A 22,334-nucleotide genomic window follows, 5' to 3' on the forward strand; every position below is an offset into this window, starting at 1 on the left:
TATACCATATACCAATTTATTAAGTCACTGACCTTGTCTATGATCAAGGTCATTTTGAAACAACAATTAGTGACACATCATAATACAACGTGATATTTATTTAAAAAATACATTAATATTATATATGTATCTTGTACAGAACATCAGCACTACTACTTAAAATGGCTCCGGTCATGCCTTTTAATAATGTCAATGATATTGCTCTTGGTCACAACATCACCTCCTTGTTTCTGACTTTTTCTGGCTCTTCTTTGCTGATTGTGTAGATGTGGGGAGTTGAGCAGTTGTGGTGGAAGCTGGGAGCCAGTCGGCTTTACTCTCTCCACTATATCCAGAAACAAGCGTTTGTTGTTGTTGTTCATGAAGGTGATTGCAGTCCCTCTGTGCCCGAGTCGTCCTGCTCTACCGATCTGCAAGTACAGGTCCATATGTATTCAACTAAGTTATAACATCACTCAGGTTTGCACACAGAAATCATAATTGAGGGCCTTTCACATTGAAACTTCCCGTGGTCACTGTAACTGAACTGTCGCTGAATAGAATACTGGTTTATTTAGTTTCCCTGCTCAAACTGACAATGAATCCTGACTCAGTCTGACATTTCTCACTGTACATTCCTAAATCATGTCTAAACTTTCTCCTTTGCATATTTGCAGCATCAACAGTCTCCCACTTACACATCAGTGAGGAAAAATGTTCAGATCTCCAATTTTGTCCTTTAAACCTTTTTAAGTTTGTTGTGTAGATTTCCAGGCATTTGCTGATGTCCAGCTTCTGCTTCTTTAGGCAGTTTGTAATAGACAGACTTTTCAGTCTCTCAATTTTTCCATGTTTTCTGTCATGATTGAAATTTTTCCTCAAACAAAACAACTGTTTCTACACTCTAGGTTCTGATTTGGTGTAACTTTGTACATTTCTGACACCGTATTGTAGGGTTAACTCTTCAGAAGTGTGGAACATTCCTCTCCATGTGGTTAAAAGATGAGATACACCGGGTTAAGAGCAGTGTACAAATCGATATGGATGAACAAAGCACTATGAAGCCACAAGCGTTTACTTTCTAACTGTACAGCGCACATCAGTGGCACCTGGTGGCCAAAACTATGAAGAGCAGAGACTAGAAAAGGTGTAGTAAATGTTTCAGGAATTTATTTTGTCTATGTGATAGAACACATTAAAGTAAAATATTTCAGGTTTAATCCCTGTTAAAAGGTACATCATACCTGATGAACATACTCATCCATGTTTGTTGGCATGTCAAAATTCACCACCAGCTTGACACTGACCAGGTCCAGTCCTCTCCCCAGTACACCTGTACTAACCACCACATCATACTGGCCCTCAAGCAGACCCTAAAAACAATATACAAAGCAAACAAGAAAATAGACAATGTTATTAACGAAAGACTAACCACAATGTTTTAGGTTTTTATCTTCATCACGTCTTTCAAAAAGATTACCGTAAAATTTTACCTTGAGGATTCTGTTGCGCTCCCACTGTGTCTTGTCAGAGTGAATAGCTACAGTATTTAAACCCAGAACTTTGTGTACAGCCTCACATAAGAGGTCAGCTCCAAGTTTGCAGTCTACAAACACCACCACAGGAGGCTGGTAGAGCTTTCCATCCTGTGGTAGGAAAAAGAAACTCTGATATAAATCGGTGGAAATGCATCACGGGCAAATAGTGCTGCTTGAGATACCAGGGCAAGAAAACCATCCTCAATGTCCTCCTTAGAAAATTAAACTGGAAACCATGACAAAGAGAAAATGACATCAGGATAAGAGAGCTCCACAAGGGTACAAGAGCAGGTTGTGGAGACTAAAGGAGCACAAATATACACTATGTTTATAAATGTAGTCAAATCAATGGTTTAGATAAAACACAGATTCTCAAACTAGTCATTCGATTAAGTCTGTGTGTGAGTGAGTGAGTAAATAAGCAAGTGTGTGAATGAGTGAGTGTGAGTGTGTGTGTGAGAGTAAGTGAGCGAGCAAGCGAGTGAGCGAGTGAGTTGGAGGGAGTAAGTGTGTGTGAGTGAGCGAGCGAATGAGTGAGCGAGTGAGCAATAAAACTGTGGAAGGGCCATGATGGGGATGCCTCTGATGACCATATGCTGCTAACAAATTAACATGCTAAAATGAGAGACCAAGAGAATAAATTTCACCACCACAAATACACTCTAACAGTGCAAGAAAACATTTACTCCAATTATATTATAAAACCAGACCTGCTAACCTTTACATATTTTGAGGTTGAACTCCACCAGAGCAATGTTTGTTTCCTAAATAAAACAATGCACATATTAATCTGAAAAAAAAAAAAAACTGAAAAAATTACCGTAGACAAACAGACACCATGTGAAAGCCTTTTCCTCTGAAACTCGCCTGCTCTTTACTGTAAGCACTCTGGTGCACTCACTTTCTCTTAAGGTAAATGCTGAAGGTTTTTAGATCCTTCATGTGAAATTAAACGTGTCAATGTTTGTTCTGCTGAACCTGTCAAATGTTAGCTAACATTAGTTAACTTTATCAGGGATACCACTGAAATCTTTTAGCAGAACAACAAGGTCTCAACCAGCACTTACTTCCAGAAGATAAATTAAAACCCAGAGATTTTTTAGAGGGAAAAAAGTCAGAATACGCTCACTAACTGCTGACTGTCCTGTCTTCTCTAGCCCAAACTCAGTATCCCACAAACCTCAGACACGTCTCCGTTATGCAGGATCCTGACCTTGTACTTATGCCCATGTTTCTATTATCTCCTAACAGGATGTTCACACATATTCTGTGTAAACTCTAGACTGTAGTGTGGGAAAATCCTCTGAAAATACCCAAAGCAGTCTGTCTGGGACCATCATCCATGCCACCGCTCAAAGTCACAGAGATCAGACGACTTCTTTATTCTGATGTTGGTGGTGTGAACATTAACCCGAAGCTCCTTCCTGTATCTGCACCTTTTTATACACTGCCACATGATTGGCTTATTGGGCAACTGTAAGAATGAGCAGTTGTGCATTTTAACCTAAATATATGTGTGTAAACATTTTTTTTAATGATTTTAAAAAGACTTAAAATCGCACACAACATACGTCCTGTCTCTGGACAAATGTCTCCCTGTAGTGTTGAAATCTGAAGTATCACTACATAAGGAATAAGTGAGCTCGGACGATGAAGGATATAACAAAAATAATTTTGTAAACTGAATGCTTATTGATACACAATAGATATTAAATTCAGGCAGATTTACAGCCCATGATTACAGTCAGACTTGTCTGATTACTTCACATTAAATCACTGAGAGATGAGATTAAATTATCTGTGCATTGAAATTGCCAGAATATTTCATAGTAGTTTGCGTTAAAATGCACATGAATCTGATTTGTTCCTTTATGATGTCGATGATGTCAGACTTGGACACATTATCACAGCTCTGTCTAGATTAAAGTGTCTTACATTTAGAATCTCAAAGAGCTTCTTTTTCTTCGATGGCTCCTCTACCCACAGGACGATCTGACGAACATTAGCGCACGGTTGATTCTTCTGGCCAACTGTAATGCGCACAGGATCGGTGGTCAGCCGAGATGTTAGCAGATCCGTTCCATCAGGTATCGTGGCAGACGTTAGCAGAGTCTGATGGTTGTCAGGAATGTGCTCCAAAATCTCCAGCACTTGTTCCTGGAATCCCATCTTCAGCATGGTGTCAGCCTGACGTAGAGAACAGATCAGATTATAAGAATGGAAGGAAAGCAGTTTAAATAAAACTGCAACCTGTACTGAATAACAGAATCATACCTCATCAATAACCACGACCTTTACACCGTCAAGCCGGACGGCCTTCTGCTTCACAATCTCGATGAGACGCCCCGGAGTGGCGATCGCTATCTAAGAGGAAAAAACATGTACATTTACCCAATTTTGTTGACTGCTTCATTAAATAACTAGTATTTTATATTAGATTCAAGTCTTTGAGTCTGCTTTAGTTTACTTTGTCATTGTAAAAAATGTTTACATTTAAATTTCAGAGTGAACAGAGAGAGTGTTGTGTTATTATTGTAATGATATTAAATATCTGGAACTATATCCTATGCTCTAGAAATCACCAGGCTCTATTTCCTTTTTTTGTTGGTCCTTTTCTTTCAAGTACTGTCATTTAATTTGCACTGGTGCAAACAACAGCAACAACTACAATAATTACTACTAATATTACTAGTAGTATTAACACTATATAGCCAGTTTAACTACCTGATCTTTACACTCATATGTGCTTGTTGAACATATCATTCCTATTGTATTCCCTATTTATTGTAATAATGAGCTCCAATAGTCTGTGAAGGTTTTCCACCAGATGTTGGATTGTGACTGTGTGGATTTGTGTTCATTCATCTACAAGATCATTAGTGAGATCAGACACTGATGTAAGAGTGAGGAAGTCTGGGGTTCAGTCTGTGTTCAGTGGTGTTGAGTCAGGGTCAGGGCTCTGTGCAGGACACTCGAGTTCTTCTACTCCAACATTAACACACCGTGTCTTCATGGAGCTCTGTGTTTTGTGCACAGGGACATTGTCATGATGGAGCAGGGTTTGTGTCTCTCAGTTCCAGTGAAGGGAAACTGTAACATTCTGAGAGACATTCTGTACAACTGTGTGCAACAGACTGAGGAAGAACCACATCTGGGCGTGCTGGTCAAGTGTGCACAAGACTTTGGCCATATAGTGTAACAAAAATAGGAAATATTCATTGAAACTTAAATACAGCCCTGCCACAGTACACACTGCTGAAAGAACACATTTAAAATGCTGGAATTAGAATAACCAAGCACTACCTTAATTTTCTGTTTGAGCCGATGTAGCTGAGGGGGTAGGGGCATCCCTCCGACCAGTAGCGCAGTCCTCATATTTGGCAGGCCTATAATCAGCTCCTTCACCTGTGTCTCAATTTGAATAGCCAGCTCCCGGGTTGGAGTCAGAATCACACTCACAGGGCCAGATGTAGAACCTGCTTCTTTCTGAAAAGGAAAAAGAGGCATAAATTAAGACGGTCAAAGCAAAGGATTAAGATAAAGATAAAACAGATGATGATTCACATGCAATTTCTGCTCCATACTAGGAACGTTTCAAGTCAAGTTCAAACACACTTCAGCAGAAAACTGTTACTTTAAGCCATTCCAGTATTATAGCCAAATGTTAAAACTAAATCCTGTTCTTTAAGATGAAAGTTTTCCCCATGTCATTCTGATAAGGAATACTTCATAACCAAACCCCCCAGAAATAACTGACAGATTATACCTCTAAGGAATGAACCACCACCGGAAGCAGAAAGGCAATGGTTTTTCCAGATCCCGTGTCAGCTGTGGCAATCACGTCTCTCCCAGTCAAACCTACAGGAACCATCTGCATTTGGATAGGAGTCGGGGCATCATATCCAGCCTTCTTCAGGTTCCCTTTGAGCACTTCAGGAAAGTGGCAGTGCTCAAATTCAATGATGGGCCTGGGGACATCCTGTCCTTCTGTAACGACAGCCAGTTCTTTCTTCACCCTTTCAACCTGGTCTTCAGTCAGATCTGTTATGAATGCATCCTCTTGATAGCAGTAAGCAAGTTCAGCAGTGCTTGCAGTCTCAGTAAGTTTTTCTGATGCAGACACGCCTTCACCATCATGTTTAATTTTGGAGAAGACCTTTTGTGTAAGTCCCACACACACTGTGGCCAAGTGACTGGCTTTACACTCCAGACTGCACACATCATTGTCAGTGTTGTCACAAATGTACTCGCCATAACGACCACACACAACACAGACTGGTTCCCCTGGTTTTGGCCATCTCTGGCTTGTCCTGAACGATTTTACAGGTTCCTCCTCTTCCTCAGTCGCCCCTGTTTCAGCTCTTATTAAGTCGCTTTGTAATGTCGTTGTGTCTTTGTCAAGTTTCTCCTCTGTATCCACACTGTGCGACTCCGTAGCATCAGTTTCTGTGTTATCTGAGTTTCCTTTGTTTTGTTTTTTCCCTTCACTGTTTGTGTGAGTTTCAGACTTTCTCTTCACCTTTACTGACCGAGGCATAAACATCTTATCACAACAAACACGAGACCAGTGCACTCATAAACATCACAATATTAATCATCTATAGTCGTCTCTCGGGGCAAAAAGACATTTGTTGTAAACAAGATTAAATAGAACCTGTCGCGCTGCCTGTCTGTGCTGGTGCTGTCGCGCATGTATGACGTCACTGGTCGCTTATAATCCTGGGCATTGTAGTGTGTGTTATAAAAGGGTCTTAAAGTCATCAGGACGTTTTGGTTTTATATTTAAACTGTAAAAACAAACACAAAACGACAAATCTCTCCACTGAGAGATAAAAAAAAACACGAAATTACACGAATCAGGAGAAAATATTAAATTACACATTTTTATCTGGATTTAATTTCCGAGCCAAAACACAGCAGTTTATTGTTCACTGTAGTGATTGATCTAGATATCTACACTTAGTCTCCTTGGCTACGGCAGTTCATTGGAACGAATGCGTCAATAGAGCCGCCATCTTGGTACAGGGGACCCCCTCCTCTTTAATGCATCAGCGTCAATGTAGGCAAAGAAATAAAATCACCATAAATCGTCATGAATGCGATTTTCTTTTTCTTTTGCTGCTAAAATGGTGTGACAGATTCATATTATTTTATTTAATGCCATGTCAGCAATCAAAGCTATTTTCATGGCAAAAAATCACTACAAAAACACAAATATATAAATAAAATAAAAACAAAACAAATATAAACAGTAAGTCATATTATACACTTTTTTTTATTAACATACGATAAAACAATCCAAAACCTTTTCAGGCATAATGTCGTTAAATATGTCCTTAAGTGAAGTAACTTGATAAAGGAGCATTCTGCTTGTGTTAAGTCCAGGACAATCTAATAAAATATGTTTGACAGATAAGGAAATCTTACAAAACATGCACAAAGTTGGGTCTTCACCTTTAAGCAAAAAAAGCATAGGTCAATTTTTAATGTCCTTATTAAGAGCTTCGGAATCTACAAACATTGTCGGTTTTTCTAACTGTCAAAAACTTATGGGTAACTAGCATGGATTAGCTGGTCTTTGTGTGCTGTATTCACTGTAGTGACTGATGAACTGGTCTGTGTGTGCTGTATTCACTGTAGTGACTGATGAACTGGTCTGTGTGTGCTGTATTCACTGTAGTGACTGATGAACTGGTCTGTGTGTGCTGTGTTCACTGTAGTGATGGTTGAACTGGTCTGTGTGTGCTGTATTCACTGTAGTGACTGATGAACTGGTCTGTGTGTGCTGTGTTCACTGTAGTGACCGATGAACTGGTCTGTATGTGCTGTATTCACTGTAGTGACTGATGAACTGGTCTGTATGTGCAGTATTCACTGTAGTGATGGTTGAACTGGTCTGTGTGTGCTGTGTTCACTGTAGTGATGGTTGAACTGGTCTGTGTGTGCTGTGTTCACTGTAGCGAATGATGAACTGGTCTGTATGTGCTGTATTCACTGTAGTGACTGATGAACTGGTCTTTGTGTGCTGTGTTCACTGTAGTGATGGTTGAACTGGTCTGTGTGTGCTGTGTTCACTGTAGTGACCGATGAACTGGTCTGTGTGTGCTGTGTTCACTGTAGTGAATGATGAACTGGTCTGTGTGTGCTGTGTTCACTGTAGTGACCAATGAACTGGTCTGTGTGTGCTGTGTTCACTGTAGTGACCGATGAACTGGTCTGTGTGTGCTGTGTGTTCACACGTCCAGTTTATAATGTGTGTGGGGACGCTGGGCGGACCGCGCATGCGCACTCGGGGTCTTGATCAAAGACCCAAGATACAGGCAGAAAACGGCACTAAAACGTGGACGGTCGGAATAGAGGAATATATTCCAGCGCGTCTGTTTGGATATGAAAGGATATTTCAAGCGATCTCAGACAACAGAAGGGCTTCGATTCAGCTTTTAGTGAATCTGCAGTTTGTTGTGAATAAGACAATAACGGTGTTCCTTTCAGGTCCGCTAGCGGCGCGCGCACAGGATCAGGATAAGGATCAGGATGGAGCTGTGAGAGCTGAACCCCACCGGCCCTGAGACAACACGGACATTAGAGCTGAACCCCACCGGCCCTGAGACAACACGGACATTAGAGCTGAACCCCACCGGCCCTGAGACAACACGGACATTAGAGCTGAACCCCACCGGCCCTGAGACAATACGGACATTGGAGCTGAACCCCACCGGCCCTGAGACATCACGGACATTAGAGCTGAACCCCACCGTCCCTGAGACATCACAGCACCACACGGACATTAGAGCTGAACCCTGAGACATTACAGCACCACACGGACATGAGTTCCAAGGCCCAGAAGAACCAGTAAAGTATGGAGTGAATCCTTGTAGAGGATGTGATCTGTGTGCTGAAGCTGACACTGAACATGGGGGACCTGAGCCAGGACACACACTGGACAAACACCTTCATTGTGCCTCACATCACATCTTTTGACCTTTATGATTTTAACAGAGCTAAAATCCGCTCCAGCCTTAAATGGCTGGTGTCCAAGGCTTTCAGTCCCGGTAGGTGGCGTCCTTTCCTCTGGGAAACTCTTTCCTTCTTTTTCTTTGGTCCCATTAGAGAAATGAGTGTTTAATAGTGATGACATGTTAGAGATACACACTGATGTTTCAGCTCAAAACACTGACAGACACCAGTATAACACACACACAAACACACAAATTGTCTGTATACACACACACACGTACACACATACAGTTTCTTTACACACACAAACACACATACAGTGTCTTTACACACACACATACAGTGTCTTTACACACACACATACAGTGTCTTTACACACACGCACACATACAGTGTCTTTACACACATACATAAACACACACATACAGTGTCTTTACACACACACACACACACACACACACACACACACACATACAGTGTCTTTACACACACACACACACATACAGTGTCTTTACACACACACACATACAGTGTCTTTACACACACGCACACATACAGTGTCTTTACACACACGCATACATACAGTGTCTTTACACACATGCACACATACAGTGTCTACACACATACACACGCAAAGTAGAATATCTAAATATTATAATGAATGCAATAGATTTTAGTTTATTTATTTTTCTTTAATGACTGTGTGACTGGAGCAGCTTGGATTCTATTAGTTTGTGTTATGATCTGTTTTAGATCAGATCCATCAGTGTCATCTGATAGAAGAGATTAGACATGAGGGAGATCTGACCTTTAAATGGGGAGCTAGAAATAATGCAGAACCTTAAATATTTAAATACTGGACATTAGGAACATTTAGAGTCTTTGTTAAAATATTTTAAATTCTTAAACCTTCCGTTTATTTCCAGGTTTAAAGAAAAACACATCAGATATCAATGTGAACTTTTGAGATTGTAGAGTAAGACTTTATTAAGTCCAGTAGATGTTAGACAATAAATGAGACAAAATAGCAGCAGCAGAGAATTAAAATAAAAGGAAAATCATAGAATAGGAAAAAGGAAGCACAAAATGAATGATGAATCCTGGAAGTGATGTGAAGGATAACTTCTACAACAAAATGGAAAGAAAAGAAAGTAAAAAAAAAAAGACAGATTTCAGTGAACTGATAATTTTGTTTATGATAGCATGGGGAAAGTTTATGCTAAAGATTTTGGACCATCTCTTTCTCATGTCTGCAGAGATGCTTCACAGGCTTCATGTTATTTAAAACTACATTTGAATCTGTTTTCTGTATTGTTTTAATTTACTGTGTCAGTAATTACATCAGTATTTTATTTCTGTCATGTGTACGGTGAGATAAAACCTCCCTAAACTGAATTATATAATAATTTATTCCACTTTATATAAATAATAATAATGATGTTGCTTTGTAGTCTGTCATATTTCTACTGGCATAATCTGGGTGCCGTATACTGGGTGGCTTGTGGGCGTTTTGCTGGAGCTTTCTTATGTAATTTTACAGAACGATCTCTCAGTGCGCCACCAGTGTGTATCCATCTGGCTGCATTCACACCACCTCAACTTCCCACAATAACCACAGCATGAAAATCATTCTGTTCTGAGGAGGTTTTCAGATGAAGATCATGTTCAGATGAAATAATTAAATAATGGTGAATGAAGTGAATCAGGAAAATATGTGTGATTCAAGGGAAAACTACTCACTCATGACTTGTGGTGACATTTCAGTGGATCAGTTTATGTGAATTTATAGTTCAAGAAAGAGAAATAATGATTCTTATGTAAGTCTGGAGTAATTTGTGTGACAGTGAAGGGTCTCTATGTAAAGTTATGTACAGTATGTATAATAATAAAAATAAGATAAGAACACATGCTTATTTATGAAGGGGTTTATTATTTAACTTTAATCAGCCAATCATGTTGCAGCAACAGAAGGAATAAATTCATGCATCCAACAATCACAGTGAGGGAACATGTCATCTCAGTGGCTTGGCATAGATGTTAGTTTGATTATTTCAGAAACTGCTGGTCTAGAAACCTGATCAGTGGAGGATCTACAACAGTCGAAGACCACATCCGCTTCTGTTTCTATCAAGCACAGGAATCTGAGGCTACTTACAGTTGAAGATGAATTTATCAATTAAGGTGAATAAAATGTACTGCAGTTGGATTTGACCTTGAACTCAACTGTAGGTGTGTTAGCACTTTTGGCTTGAAAGACAACCTTTCCTACTCTTCTGACACATCTTTTATAGTCTACTGTTTTAGTCTGGCTTGACCATGAACTGTGATGTTTCATTTATATTCTGTACAGATAGATTTCTGAAAAGCTGCTTTGTGACAAATATAGCGTTCAGCGTCAATTCAGGCAGGCCACGTAGTTAAGCTCGGCTATCAGCTGATGTCAATTTCTAACCCCCGGCCATCAGCTGATCTGATTCCTAAGCACGCTATTGGTCCCTTTCAAACAGGGCGCCATATTTAAATGCAAATGTCTGTCTACTTGGCTGTTTCCTCTGCATTGCTGCAACTGCGATTTAAACTCGGCGGCTATTTGGAGTTTAAACCGCAAGCTATCTTCTTTTGTGAGGCTGTTTCCTCTGCTTTGCTGCTGTTGCGATTTAAACTTGGCGGCTATTAGAGTTTAAACCGCAAGCTATCTCCTTTTGTGTTCGCGATATGGAACTATAAGAGGTTGTGATTACTATTAGTATACAGTATTTTCCACACTATAAGGCGCACCTAAAAGCCTTAAATTTTCTCAAAAATCGGCCGTGCGCCTAATAATCCGGTGTGCCTTATGTGTGCACCGAGTTCCAAAAATCTGTAAAAATGTTGTTGTGCGACTTTGGTAAGTGCTCTGCTTGATTCACTGACACGGGGACGTAATACATACACTACGTACGCTGGCAGCGATAAACCAATCAGAGAACATTACGTAATACGTACAGTACGTATGCTTACGTTCGCCATGCCTCCGGTAGGTATGACTACCGGTATGTTGCAAAACAACATTTGTTTTTTCCTAACCATTATTGTATAGATATCTATGACTATTATGCGCTCCACACTCCAGTCCAGTAGGTGGCGGTAAATGCACCTTAAGTTGGTTTGCCATACACCAATAAAAATCATATGCTTACGAGGCACAATTCAAACTACAGGCTATCAGTTACGTGGTTGTAAATGGGAATAGAGCAGCTGCGAAAGTATTCAACATCAATGTATCTATGGTTCGGAAGTGGAGGAAGCAAGAAAATGTACTGCGCCAAGTTAAGAAGACACACTAGATAAGGACTTTGATGGATTTGTGGGAGAAGATTGATTAAAAAAGAATGTGTGTGTGTGTGTGTGTGTGTGTGTGTGTGTGTGTGTGTGTGTGTGTGTGTGTGTGTGTGTGTGTTGTTAAATAGTAGATTAAAGTTCAACTAAACTCACTGTTTTGCTTCCGTTACCTTTTTTGTAGACCGTATGTTTTTGCGTGCGCCTTATGTATGGGTTAAGTACAGAAATAGACCCGTAATTGAGACTGCGCCTTATAATCCGGTGCACCTTATGGTGCGGAAAATACTGTACTTGAGCCGAAAGGGAAGTTTGAAGACGTTTTGGACTTACGTTAAATCGATACGGCGCGCATGTTTGTGTATAATGGTACGTTTGTTGAGCCGGAAGCGACCTTAGGGCTGGCTGTTGTACAGTCTGTTATACTACGCTATGTTAGGCTATGCTTCGCTATGCTATGTATGTTATGATAGGCTAGGTTATATTGTATGTTACGCTATGTTATAAGATAAGGTTATGCTATGCTTCTGCATTGCTCGTCACGATGGGTCATGCTATGCTTGCTATACTAAGCTATATTACCTCATGCTAGGTAATGCTATGCCTCGATATGCCTTGCTATGCCAGCTCGTTATGTTATGCTAGGTAGGCTACTCCTTGCTAGGCTATGTTGCGTTATGCTAGGTTAGACTTGCCTTGCTAGGCTATGTTGTTACGTTATGCTATGCTTCACCAGGCTATGTTAGGTTACGTTATGCTATGCCCTGCTAAGCTATGTTAGGTTACGTTATGCTATGCCCTGCTAAGCTATGTTAGGTTACGTTATGCTTGCCTTGCCAGACCGTGTTATGTTACGCTATGTTAGGCCTCGTTGGCTGTTATGATGCGTTATACTATGCCTCGTTAGGCTGTGTTATGATGCGTTGTGCTGTGCCTTGCTGGGCTGCGTTGCGTTGCGTTGTGCTGTGCCTTGCTAGGCTGTGTTAGGTTACGTTATGCTGTGCCTCGCTAGGCTGTTGTGATACGTCGGGCTGTGCCTCGATAGGCTGTTGTGATACGTTGTGCTGTGCCTTGCTAGGCTATGTTATGGTGTGTTTTGCTGTGCCTTGCTAGGCTATGTTGCGTTGGGCTGTACCTTGCTAGGCCATGCTAGGTAACGTTACACTATGTTGTGCTTCGCTAGGCTGTTGTGATATGTTATGCTGTGCCACGCTAGGCTGTGTTATGGTATGTTGTGCTGTGCCTTGCTAAGCTATGTTGTGTTGTGTTACATTATGCTATGTCTTGCTAGGCTGTTGTGATGCGTCGTGCTATGCCTCGCTAGGCTGTTGTGATACGCTGGCTGTGCCTCGCTGGGCTGTTGTGATACGTTATGCCATGTCTTGCTAGGCGTTATGTTATGCTGTGCCTCGTTAGGCTGTTGTGATGTGTTATGCCATGCCTTGCTAGGCGTTATGATACGTTATGTTAGGACCCGCTAGGCTGTTATGATACGTTATGCAGGAAATATTTACTGACAAATGGTCTAACTTCTTAACTTGACAATGGTTAAATGCTAGCCAGCAATGAAAATGAAAAGCTTCAGATTAAATTTCTCTCCTCCTTGTAGAAACTCTGCAGCAGTGTCCAGCAAAGAAAGATAGTGACCTGGTGGATTGATAATCGATGGCTACTGGCTCTGCTTGTACTGTGTTTCTGTTCTTTTATAAAAAAAAAAAAAATAATAAAAAAAAAAAAAAAAGGAATGTTCCAAAGCTGGGAAAGGCACTGAGAAGCATCCTAACCGCTGCTTCTTCAATTATTTAATAACTGGACTTAAAATAAGGACCAGGAGAAAAATATTACATTTAAACATTTTTATTTTAAACTTAACCTTCCTCTGATCATAATCCCCTCATTTATTAAGACAGAAATGTCAACAACCAGGAAAACTCAAATAATTAAAAGTCTAAAGTCACAATGAACACGTAACTATTATCTCTTAACATTTGAGTTGCAAAATGAAAGAAAATGTATGAAATACTTAATAAATTGTAATAAAATAGTGCAAAGTGTTAAATATAAACATAGAGATACCTGAGAATTTAGTGCAAGTTTAGTGCTAGGAAGTTCACTAGCTGTTCAACGTCTGGTGAATAAAGAGTTTTAAAATATGTGCAGTGTTTTGTAAACATAAATAAAACTGAGGTAGACTGAGATACATCTGTAATATAAAAACAAACCTGATACACTACTGCAGGGGTGTCAAACTCTGGCCCGCGGGCCAAATATAATTACACCACGGGCCAAATTTGGCCCGCGGGCCAGAGTTTGACACCCCTGCAGTAGTGAGATCATATCAAATGTGCATTACAGCTGACTAGTCACATGCTCCGCTAATACTACAAATCCCAGAATGCCTTGCCACTGTATAGTCACGAACAGCAAGCGCCCCTCATTCTCTGTTGACAGTTGATAACAACCATGCTACAGTCACATCGGGCAAGTTCCACCCTCCACAAAAATGGCCAAACAAAAGATGGACGAATGTAATGTACGAATATAAAGGACAGACCTGTTTGTCTTGTGTGCTAAAGGAGCTAACGTGTCCGTAACGAAAGAATATAACATAAGAAGACACTATGAAATGAAACATTATGAGAAGTATAAGGACCTGGACGTAAAGCAGAAGCTCCAGAAGGCGGAGGAGATGAAAAAAAGTCTGGTTTCCCGGCAGACTATGTTCATGAAAGCTAAATCAAAAAGTGAAACTGCTGTAAAGGCTGTAAAGCTTTATTGTGGCAGCAGAGATTGCAAAATCTGCCCAGCCCATTAATGAGGGAGAATTTATCAAAAAGTATATAGTCAAAGTTTGCAAAATGAACACCACTGATGTAACTTTTATTTCAAATTTATTTTCTTATGTGTTTGTAATATCAAGCTCTGGTTGTTCCAAATCCTGTATTTAAGCAAAACTAAAGTTTGTTTCCATATGAAAAGGTTGAACATTACATATCAGTTGCAGTTAATTTTTCAATAAATATTCAGTTTGGCCCGTGACTTTATCTCAGTTTTATATTTTGGCCCACTGTGAATTTGAGTTTGACACCCCTGCACTACAGTAACGTTGTTTGAAATATAAAACCTGCAGAAATATGAAAAAGTAGCTGACTTTTCCTCTTTGATTTACAATTTCCTCGCTTGCTGCGGCTCATTTTCTGCTTATTAGTCACCGGTTACTGAAGAGGAATCCAGCAGACCACCACAAGACGACGATATGGCGCAACCAAAAATGATACTGTTACGTGATTGGCTGTTAGCGTATCACTCCCTACGTTGCTAGGTTACCAGAGAGTGAATGCCTTTGTTAATGCAACCAAACTTGCTTCGCAACCTCGGTTTTGTTTGTCAAAGAATAAAAAATAACGAACGTTTTATCGAACACATTTTTTATTGATATCGATCACGTGTCTATTGCGATACATATCGTTATTGTTTTATCGCCCAGCCCTAATTAAAGCTTATTTGATTTGACCATTTATTTATCAGTTATTAATTAATCAGTTATAAGTGATTTAATGTGAGAACGTTAGATGTTTTGTTGATACCTGAAATAAATCACAAGGGCATCATAAATAAATACAGCTTATATCTGCTCTAATGTGTGTAATATACCATTGTACAGAATGATTTCTGTTCTCTGCTGTTTAATCCATGTCAGGAATCAAGCCTTCTTACACTGAGAGTGTGTTTATTGGTTATTTTTATTAATGTGATGCAACATCAAAAAAGATTCTTATTTTTTAGGTCACAGAATGTAGTAAGACTCCTAGTTTTGCTTTATCTTTGTCTTTCCTCTCTCTTTTGTAACCGAGTTATGTTTTTATTTTGGAATCCAAAAATATATTTTATTTGTCAGTGGGTTTTGATAGATATCGATGATGTTCATGTAAAGTGTTGCTCATCTAGAGAATCATCACACTTTTCCTTCCCTAACAGCATGGCTTAGCTGGTCATGTGGGCGTTTGGTGACCTCATTCTCTACTCATTATTACTTAGGACCAAAATTCAGCTTTCTGATCTGCTGTTGCTATGTAAAGTGGACACAGGCTTTATAACCAATCGTGACATGTCTCTCATGTTTGAATTGAAGGTGTTCAGGTGACTCTAGCGCTCATCCGAATGAAAGGAGCGTCATTATTGTTACTTTTCATGTAAATGATGTTCCTAATTGTGAAACCCTCTTTCTTTTGTCCTCAGTTCTAAAGCTTACTTTCTTTTTTCCAAAATATCAGTGAGATTTTGCTGGTGCACATTACAGTAGGATTTAGTACAGATCTGTCAGGATTATCATAATAATTTTACAGTTTTATGTGTAACATACTTGTATAGCATTAGCTAGCTACTGTTGGCATTAAGATAAATGTTTGTCTCTTGAAGTCTTATGCTCTAAGCTTACAGTTATTGGTCTCTTATGGCTTTAGTTGTTTATTTTTGTGAGATCAGGTCCTGTGCTGTTTATTTCCATGTGGACATTTTGCAGGCTCCAGTCCAGTGTGTAACAATGGAATTAGGGCTAATATTGTTCTTTTATGTTTAATAAAACATTGATTTATCTTTTCTTTACTTGTGTCTCCTTATCTTCTCTCCCTTTGCCTCCACAGACAGCGTTCCGGACAAACTGAATGATCCATTTTACACAGATCAGTACGAGCAGGAGCACGTGAAGCCACCGGTGGTGGACCTGCTGCTCTCGGCCGAGCTGTACTGCCGTGCGGGAAGTCTGATCCTCAAAAGCGATGCTGCCAAGCCACTGCTGGGCCATGATGCTGTTATCCAGGCCCTGGCTCAAAAAGGCTTGTATGTGACCGTCCATGAGAGGTTGGTCACTGAGAGAGATCTGTCCATGAGGCCAATTCAGATGGTGAGACATGCTTTTCTTGTCACAGTGTGCACTTTCTGTGACTTTAATTTTTTGTGTTTCTATAGATTCTTTCCTCTAAATAACAAGAGTAGTGGCAGGATGAAAGTGCAGCCTGGTTTTAATTTAACGACCCTCCTATAAATTTTATTGTTTTTACAAACATTTACAGCATTTGGCACACGCCCTTATCCAGAGAAACATATATTTGATACAACTGAGGCAGTTGAGGGCCCAGTAGTGGCAGCTTGGTGAATCTGGGTTGAACTCCCAACCTTCCAATCAGTAGTCCAACACTTTTACCATTAGCTACCACATCTCCCTGAGAAACAGAACCCAGTCAGAGATGTCTAACATGATGAACCTAACACACCATATGGTCTTGTACTTCTTGAGTAGATGTGAATGCTAGGACATTGTGTAATAGTCATCAGTAATGGTGTATTTTAACCTGTCCCAGGTTTTGTGCTTACCTTTATACTAATGTTTAGTAAATGTGAGTGAGTTAGCTCCCATATAATGACTCTCATGCTATTTGTTGTGTCTCTTGCTTATCAGTTTGGTTTGTAGCCAAATATAATGAGTTGGTATCAGTTAACAGAACAAAGTTAATATGTTTAGCCTGTTTTAGCCCTTTAGAGTTTGGAGGATTGATCAGTGGTGTGATAATGTGAGACATGAGGCATGCTGAAGGAATAATAGGGGGAAAAGTGTACTGAAGTTGTACCAAAGTTCAACAGTAGGAGTCTAAAGGAAATCATGATTAGGCCAATGCCATATCTATCTATCTGTCTATCTGTCTATCTGTCTATCTGTCTATCTATCTATCTATCTATCTATCTATCTATCTATCTATCTATCTATCTATCTATCTATCCTATTCATACATAATGTTTAGGTGACGGTGAGTGTATATGTATGTATTTATATGTATATGCACACTTATGAGTTATAGCTGGAAGTTAATATTATGGGGATAATACTGTGTGGAGTGATGTGTAAATAACAGATATATGTTTAAATGTATATAACAGATAATATTTGGTAATATTTTCCCCCATTTTGGATATGTTCCATGTACAAATTACGGACACAGGTGGATACACGGACACTAAACAGTGTACCAGATCTCACGGTACCCATGGCATTGTTGCGTTTAACTGAGTCATGTGAACATATATTGTAACTGCACTGCCGTTGTGTAAATATGAATGTAGATCGTTCCTATTTGCACAGCAGCTACCAGTCTGGAAAACACAGGCTTCTTCCAAAATACAGGAAGTGTTACATCTTTCCAGACTGTCCTCTACCCTAAGCATGATCTGTAGAGATGACGGCGCAGCAGTTGTACGCAGTGGCCACTCTGGATCCAATATGGTGCTATTTACGTTTTTAGCCAACTATTTATAGTACATGGACACCAGAGACAGCTGTGTTCATGTATATGACTGCCAGACTAGAAGCCATGGATGACTGCTAAGGGGCATGCTCTGCTGAAGTCTAGAGACTCCAGAGCAGGGGATTGGACGGCCCTTAGAACAGCAAGGGCCAAACTGTCCCGAGCCATCAGAGAAGCAAAGCGTGCCCAGACAATCCACAGACACTTGCAGGACAACGGAGACACTAGCACATGTGGCAGGGCATCCAGGCGATCACAAAGCACAAGACAGCTTCACCTGCATGTGACAGTGATGTTTCTTTCGCTCCCTCCAACCAGGTGCTCTGTCTATCCATGGCCAAAGTCAGGTAAACTCTATGCAGAGTTAACCTACAGAAGGCTGCTGGACTAGACAACATTTTTGGCATTGTGCTCAGGGAATGTGCAGAACAGCTAGCGGATGTCTTCACTGACATCTTCAACATTTCCCTCAGCAGCACTGTTGTTCCTCCTATGTGCCTCAAGAGAATCGCCATCATCCCAGTGCCAAAGAAATCTACAGTGTCCTGCCACAATGACTATCCTCCAGTCGCACTCACACCCATTGCAATGAAGTGCTTCAAGAAGCTCGTCATGAGGCACATGAAATGGGCCCCCTGCAGTGTGTGTATCGTCCAAACCGATGCCATTGCCACGGCCCTTCATTTAGCCCTCACCCACATGAAAAATAAAGAAACTTTATTCAACTATTATTCAAACTCCGTATGAATGTTGTTCATAGACATAAGAGTTCAGCAATCAACACAATCATCCCTTAGAACCGGATTGGGTAGCTGAGCCTGCTGGGACTGAACACCTCCCTCTGTAACTGGATCCTGAACTTTCTGAGTGAGAGACCTCAGTCAATCCGGAACGGGACCAGCATCTCCAGCACCACCACACTGAGCACTGGAGCCCCTCAGGGCTGTGTGCTCAGTCCATTGCTGTTCATCTTGCTGACTCATGACTGTGCAGCAATGCACAACTCGAACCATATCATCAAGTTCGCCGATGACACGAGCGTGGTGGGTCTCATCAGCAAGAACGAAGAGTCAGCATACAGAAAGGAGGGAAACAGCTAACTGCCTGTGTAGAGCCAACAACCTGTCTCTGAATGTTGGTAAAACTAAAGAACATTGATGGATCATGTGAGGAGATCATCATGTGAGGAGATCATCAAGAGCAAATTCCTTGGTGTTCATCTAGCGAAGAACTTCACCTGGTCACTCAACACCAGCTCCATCACCAAGAAAGCCCAGCAGCATATTACTCTCCTACCAAGCCTGAGGGAAGCCCATCTCCCTCCCCCCATCCTGACTACGCCCATCTCCCTCCCCACATTCTGAGCAGCTGCATCACTGTTTGGTTTGGGACCTGCACCATCTCGGATTGTAAGACCCTGCAGCGGATAGTGAGGACAGCCGAGAATATCATTGAAGTCTCTCTTCCCTCTATCAACAATATTTACACAACACGCTGCATCCGCAAAGCTAACTGCATTGTGAATGACCCCACACACCCCACACGTACTCTACACTCTACACACACCCTCACACACACTCTTCACTCCACACACACCCACACACACACACCCACACACACACACACACACACACACACACACACACACACACACACACCCCTCACACACTCTTCTCCCCATACACACCCCCACACACACTCTGCACCCCATACGAACTCTTCTCCCCATACACACCCCTTACACGCTCTACACCCCACACACACTCTTCACCCTACACACACACCCTCACACACTTTTCACTCCACACACTCACACACACACTCACACACACACACACACACTCTTCACTCCACGCACCCCTCACACACACTGCACCCCCCACTTACACCCTCACACACACACACACTCTTCACTCAACACACTCCTCACACACACTTTTCCCCACACACACTCTTCACCCCACACACACCCACACACCCTCATACACACACTCTTCACTCCACACACCCCCCCACACACACTCTTCAACCCCACCTACACCCTCACACACACTCCTCACTCCACAAACCCCTCGCGCAGACTTTTCCCCACACATACTCTTCAACGCACACACATACACACTCTTCACCTCCACACAAACCCTCACACACACTCTTCACTCCACACACACACACACACACACACACACACTTCTCCCCACACACACTCTTCACCCCCTCACACATACACTCTTCACTCCACACACCCCTCACACACACACACACGCACTTCTCCCCTAACCCCCTCATACACTCTTCATCCTTCTGCTGTCGGGGAAAAGGTACTGAATTTGTAAACAATATTTGAGAGAAATAGGCCTTTGTGTACATAGAAAAAGTCTTATTTCTTTGAGTTCAGCTCATAAAAAATGGGGGCAAATGTGTTGTGTTTATATTTTGTTCAGTGTACATCCATGTCTACAGCACCACCATATCAAACTGTTTACATGCTGTTCTGCACACTGATTTTGCTCTTTGCGCATGCTGTTTCTTTGCACTTGTCAGTCAATTGTGGTTTTGCACAATTCATAACAATACCTCATATAACTGCTTCTATTATATTAATGTTTATTCCTGCATTTTTGCACATGTACTATAGAATAGGTTGGTGCTGGTGTTGTGTATTGTCTTTGTGTATTGTCTTGTAGAGTTTTGTATCATTTATTTGTATGTCTTTTGTCTCACACTGTTTGCACCAGGTTGCACAAATGCACTTAATGTAGCTATTACAACTTACTTAAGGCCTGAGCTATGTGTCTTTTTATATTGCTCCATGGTCCTAGAGAGACGTTGTCTTATTTCACTGTGTGAGTTATATATAGTCGAAATGACAGTAAAAGATTCTGGACTTGAGTAGAGACAGATGTCATTCTTCACACCCAGAGAGAGGGACTCTCTTCATCTCTGAACAATAAGGCTAACACTTTTCTGTTGTGTTCTGCTCAAATTCCAGATCTTCACAGTAACAGGTAGCTACTCCTCCCAGTTGTCTTATTTTTGTCTTGTTACAAAGCAGAATCTGGCCATTGAAAAAGGAGTGGGTAATTTTAGTTAGGTAGGTTCCTGTGGGACTGAGTGCCCTCGTTATAGGAAGTGACATCCTCAGGCTGGTGAACATGGGGCCTACTTTAGATTAGACTGCCTCATTGCAACTTTGGATTAAAATGCCTAAATGTTACTATTATTGTTAGTTTTATATTTATTTGTTCCACATATGTTATTGCAGCTTGTGTCACAATACACTGACATGGGTATTTTTTTTAACAATTAATAAACTGGGTATTTGTATGTGATTCGGGTTTATGGATCCACAGAATTCAAATTGGATACCATATGATACAGCAATGTCTCACTTTCTGTATAGCAAAGATAAATATTACCTGCTTAATTGATATTAATTATAATTGACATTGATTGCCAGCATGAAAATAAACAAACTATCTAACTGTACTGTGATCATTTACACATGGCCCTGTATGTGTTGTATTTAAATGTGTTTCCACACAGTCACAAACTCACTAAACTGAAGTGACTTCACTTCACTGCAGGAGTTCAGTGCCAGCTGTCAGCCAGCTGTGAACAAATTACACCATCATAATGTTAGACGAAACACTTAAATAAGTTTATTTTGATTTCATATCTAAAAGTTTTAGTCAAAATTGTTCTGCTGGTCCTTTGTGTTCTGTAAAATTCTGCCGAAGAATACATTTATGTACATTTTTACATTCCTTTTTTTTTTTATGTAAGAATTAATAACGTAAAAATCATTTATTGACCAGGTTTATTTATAGTGGATCTGTTGAAGGGTTAAAAGATCATATGCAAATGGAAGACGTGGAAAAAAGTTCTCAGGTCTTGGTTATTGTTTAAGAAATGTTCCCAATTTCGTTTGTTTGACACATCAGCAGAGTCTTACCTGCTTGCTTTCTATGGAGGAAAGGCATTTTTTTTCTCTTGATTACTGTGTAAAATGACAGTCTCACAGTGTAGAAGCGCTGACTGATTATAACAGCATTCTTATTAATAATAGATGGAATAGATCAGTGGTCCCCAACCCCCGGCCACGGAGGGACCAAATGGTACCGGGCCACCCAAGGAACATTAAATTATTTCCATTTTATTTACTGTGGTGTATTTCTCTTGGGTTTGTGCGACTTTCCATGGATGAGAGGTTAACCGGGAGCTGAGAGACGTCACCTAAAGC

The 22,334-nt window shown here is 40.7% G+C and overlaps 2 protein-coding genes across 13 annotated transcripts in view; one reads left to right on the forward strand and one right to left on the reverse strand.

The window, feature by feature from the left end:
- Positions 1-80: 80 nt before the first annotated feature.
- ddx59 (DEAD (Asp-Glu-Ala-Asp) box polypeptide 59) lies at positions 81-6,412 on the reverse strand. Its single transcript, XM_027176139.2, has 7 exons — positions 5,284-6,412; positions 4,821-5,003; positions 3,792-3,881; positions 3,453-3,704; positions 1,473-1,625; positions 1,224-1,352; positions 81-410 (listed from the first exon to the last, which is right to left on the reverse strand). Exons 1-7 carry the CDS (start codon positions 6,058-6,060, stop codon positions 153-155), a joined length of 1,842 nt encoding a protein of 613 aa, XP_027031940.1. The 5' UTR covers positions 6,061-6,412; the 3' UTR covers positions 81-152.
- A 1,380-nt stretch (positions 6,413-7,792) lies between these two features.
- camsap2a (calmodulin regulated spectrin-associated protein family, member 2a) overlaps positions 7,793-22,334 on the forward strand; it is a 44,745-nt gene continuing 30,203 nt past the window's right edge. For 11 of the 12 annotated variants that reach the window (XM_047810056.1, XM_027176145.2, XM_047810059.1 and 8 more), the window contains exons 1-2: positions 7,793-8,569; positions 16,436-16,695. In XM_047810056.1, the coding sequence (XP_047666012.1) occupies positions 8,431-8,569; positions 16,436-16,695 (399 nt within the window). In that variant the 5' untranslated portion in view covers positions 7,793-8,430. Of the gene's footprint in view, positions 8,570-10,503; positions 10,656-16,435; positions 16,696-22,334 lie in introns of those variants that run through there. The other variant, XM_047810064.1, reaches the window with a different exon arrangement.

The sequence above is a fragment of the Tachysurus fulvidraco genome, chromosome 2 (assembly GCF_022655615.1).
Source record: "Tachysurus fulvidraco isolate hzauxx_2018 chromosome 2, HZAU_PFXX_2.0, whole genome shotgun sequence".
In the NCBI taxonomy this organism is placed as follows: domain Eukaryota; kingdom Metazoa; phylum Chordata; class Actinopteri; order Siluriformes; family Bagridae; genus Tachysurus; species Tachysurus fulvidraco.

Excerpts from the sequence above, each read along its gene's own strand:
- ddx59 (XM_027176139.2), bottom strand. The coding sequence starts at position 6,060 with ATGTTTATGCCTCGGTCAGTAAAGGTGAAGAGAAAGTCTGAAACTCAC. Across the intron at positions 3,882-4,820 it reads GGCTCAAACAGAAAATTAAG|ATAGCGATCGCCACTCCGGG; the intron begins GTAGTGCTTGGT and ends TTTTCCTCTTAG. Across the intron at positions 1,353-1,472 it reads AGCGCAACAGAATCCTCAAG|GGTCTGCTTGAGGGCCAGTA; the intron begins GTAAAATTTTAC and ends TATTGTTTTTAG.